Source organism: Cydia splendana, chromosome 13, assembly GCF_910591565.1.
Source record: "Cydia splendana chromosome 13, ilCydSple1.2, whole genome shotgun sequence".
In the NCBI taxonomy this organism is placed as follows: domain Eukaryota; kingdom Metazoa; phylum Arthropoda; class Insecta; order Lepidoptera; family Tortricidae; genus Cydia; species Cydia splendana.
Genome location: NC_085972.1, coordinates 15234653 through 15238490, shown reverse-complemented (window position 1 = coordinate 15238490; position 3838 = coordinate 15234653). Strand labels below are relative to the sequence as shown.

At 37.2% G+C, this 3838-nt stretch overlaps 1 protein-coding gene across 1 annotated transcript; it reads right to left on the bottom strand.

Annotated features, from left to right (window-relative positions):
* Positions 1-600: 600 nt before the first annotated feature.
* LOC134796161 (uncharacterized) lies at positions 601-3340 on the bottom strand. The gene is made up of 2 exons (XM_063768135.1): positions 3087-3340; positions 601-3001 (listed from the first exon to the last, which is right to left on the bottom strand). The coding sequence occupies exon 2, from the start codon at positions 2997-2999 to the stop codon at positions 1917-1919; it is 1083 nt and encodes a 360-aa protein (XP_063624205.1). The 5' UTR covers positions 3000-3001; positions 3087-3340; the 3' UTR covers positions 601-1916.
* Between the last annotated feature and the right edge of the window lie 498 nt (positions 3341-3838).

The window sequence follows — 3838 nt, the reverse complement described above, 5'->3', positions numbered from 1 at the left end:
ATATATAATTGAAGAAATTTGAACCTAAAATAAAATTACATAAGGTTCAAATTTCTTTAATTTTTTTCCCGCCAGTTATCAACTGATTCCCGCCGTGTACGGAATTATTAGTAGCCTTTGAATAACAGCCCTAACCTGAAGCACTATCACGTCGAATTTTGTATATTGATCCGCCTGTTCCAATCTCTAGCGCACGCACACATACAGGGTGATTCAGTAAATTGTAAGCAACTGCTTCGTATCAGTATTAGTGAGGTACGCTAATTTTCTAGTCGTGTTAAAAGTTAGTGGCCCCGTTCTCAGGAACAGGCTGGTCAATGTACGAAATTCTTCTTAGTGTCCTTAACTTTAAGGTTCCGTCACACAGGCGCCTTTTCAGGGCGGGGCGTGAGCGTTTTATATGAAAAAGCGGCGCGCCCCGCTCACACGCCGCCCGCAAAACGCTCCTGTGTGACGAAGCCTTTATAATCAGTATGTTTTACTCTGTTGAGAATATTGAAATAAACAGTTTAATCTTCTAATTTCACTTTTATTCTTAAATGTATGCCTACATTTATTCTATGAATACAGTGAATACTTGAATCATAAAACATAGAAAAATACTTTCTCAAGTCAAAATAGAAATTTAATCAGTCTCAGAATTTAAAATTATAAAACATAACAACACAAATAATTTTCGACAAATGTGTATTAAAAACATAAAATAGTTGAAATCATAGATCTCATTTTTTTTTCAAATGTTTTTAACATTTACATAGAGTAGGTAAAGAAAATCTTATGGCAGTAGATAGGAAATCATAATCTTTTGTCTTATTAAGTAAAAGTTCTAAATACTTATTTTTGAACAATAAATAATCTTAAATCTAATTCAATACCTATCAAGCATAAACTACTGTAAGGGCTAAATTGGGCGATAAATGTTGAAGTAAAATGGTCATATTGGGTAAAATCTACTCATAATGTAACATACATTTTATATGATATTGTCATCCAAACTAAACACATACTTCAAGCCTATGTTATAATTCCTACAGTTTAGCCAAGAATTCGTCCTTGGAGAAAAGGCAGAGATTAAGGCCGCTTGTAGACGTCCGTTATTTTCGCCGGAAACCGGACTGTGTTATGCGACTACGTCCAGTTTTGTGTGTTACTACCGACAGCTACACCCAAGAAAACAAGACATCGTCGCCGAACCCGGACAATTGTCCGGCGAAAATAACGGACGTCTACAAGCGGCCTAATACTGTTTCTTATAACAGGCATTTTCTTTCTAATGTTACCAATAAATTGGACCAGCCAAACTATATACAAATAACACATGTGTGATACATTAAAATTCGGATGACTACACATATGCCTGGTTACATAGCAAATATATAGCTACCACAAGGATTTCCCTATCGTAATTACCACCTTATGAATATAATTTTGATTATATTTAATGTGATATTATAACTTAATGGTTTAGTATGCCACATAAACAGTTGTGTAATGCATTAAAAAAATACCATTGATTTTTATGCTTGAAAGAGAGCTATAAACTTGTAGTACCTATACATATCTAGGAGTGATTTTGCCAAATCAAAGCTTAGAGGCCAAGAAAGTCCTACACCTCCTGTCCAGTTACGCAGGAAGGACATATAGCAAGATGACAAACTTGGATAGTTGCCTACATTGCCTGTGATAGTAATCCACCCATGTTTACTTGAGCCTATCTTTTTATATTCAAATATTTCATATATTGACTACACATGAAGGATTTTTCATCACTTCCATGGTCCAAATTGATCAGTGATCACACATTTAACCAATATCACATTAACATGCCAACAAAGCAGAATATAATATTGAAGAGAGTACAAAAGAACTTTTTCACTGAAACAGGGCACTGCCAAATGTTTAACTATATTTCTGTCTTACGTTTGTTCCTGTCTGAAAATGGGTTTAGCACTGTTTTTGTTTGGGGGAACTTTCTTCTTTGGTGAGAACAGAGCAATATTCAATGCATTCATTTTTCTCAGGAAACAGGGATAGGATATTTCTTTGTCCTTAATTCCTTCTTTCGCCAAATACATTTTATATCCTAAATACACCTCTTTTCCTGAATTGAAGTTAATGTCAAGGTATTCTTTTTCAGATTTACCATGAAAGTAGTGCGAGGGCAGCTTAGGCAAATTCTTTAAATAAGTTTCAACATGTATCAACTTTTCTCTATTGTATCTTTCTTTGTTATTTTTTCGAACCGGTGTAGAAACAACACCATGTTCATTGGCTTTCTCGATCCAGCCCAAAACTGTTTTTTCCCCGAGACCGAGGGTGTTTAAGAACATCTTTTTACAAACCGGCCAGTGTTGATTATTTATCTTCAGTGAATATTTAATAGTTCTGTGTCTCCGAGACTCACCGTTCGGTACAGTTGTAGTTCTTGTATAATATATGTTTACTAAAGCACTAATGTATGCTTTTCTTTGGGCCCAAGTCATTTCAGACCAAAAGCTGTCAAAGCATTCCTGTCGGGATTCATCATCTAACTGGTCACATTTTCTCTTCGAGCTTTTGTGGCACACGCGTGACATGCAGGCCGGGCCCATGATCCTCTTCTTTCTTTCTTCATAACCTACTTTTACGCCTTTTATCCGTTTCTGGGTCAAATAAGGCTTACCTTGTTCCCTAGCTTTCTTCACCTTATTTATTTCCCAAGTCGACGTATCACGTATTTTTTTCCTAGATCTTTTGAGCTTGGGTAAGCCTGGAGTATCTTGCATAGCCTGCAAACGTTCTGAATCGAAGTATTTACTGTTTTTAACCAATGCCATCATGAGAGAGTAACCTCGATTTGGCTGCTGTTGTTGTATTTGTTGTGGTACTTGTTGTTGTGGTAATTGTTGTTGAGGTATTTGTTGTTGTTGTGGTGGTGGTGGTAAAACTTGCTGATGATGAGGAATTTGCTGAATTTGGGGATGTTGTAGCGGTGGTGGATGTGGATGCGGATTCATCATTTCTACAAAGAAAAACAATCACTTCTAATTAAACGAAACAAAAGACGAACGATATGAAATACGTCAGATTTACTTTGCAAAACTCACCTAAAAATCGTAAAAACAAATGAAAATATAGAGATATTCACGATTTCTCATGAAACACGGCTTTATTAGTATTATCGTCAAGCTACGAGCGTTTCGCGGAGCGACAAGCGACGTGGCGGTGAAAGGCTATGCTATCCCAAGACCGAGCGTCAGCCCGTACAGTCGACATAGTTACATTTTCTATACATTTACTTTGTGGATTCACCGCACCGGGCTGCGTCACCTCCGCTATCGCTTGCGCTCCAAAACCGCTTCGCTTAACTCCACCCCGCCCCCGCCCATACATGCGCTTGTTTTTCGATTCGATTAGCGTTTCCGCCGTCATTTGAAGTTCCATTCGCTGTCAAATGCAGACAATGTGCAGCAGACATGGAGACATGTCTATCTGTGAGTTCTGTGACATGTGTGAATGAGATACATAAAATTATATCTACGTGTCTTGCTCTAGTTTTAATCATAGACTGTTTTAATAGAAATTCAATATTTTCAAGGAATATCTCTGACCAAATCAGCGCCAAATTCAAAGAGTTTTCCTCAAATTGATTTTAATTACTATTCATGTTTTTAGTAAAACAACAACCGGTTCCAATGGTTCCAAAGAAGGAAGAGACCCCCGATTCGTCAAAATATTTTCATAATGCTTATTTTTAGGATTCCGTAATAAACTAGGAACAGAGGCCCTACCGCGAACCACGTTCGACGTGTTGCCTCTCTGTCGCACTTGTAAATTTGTACGTAAGTGTGACAGGGAG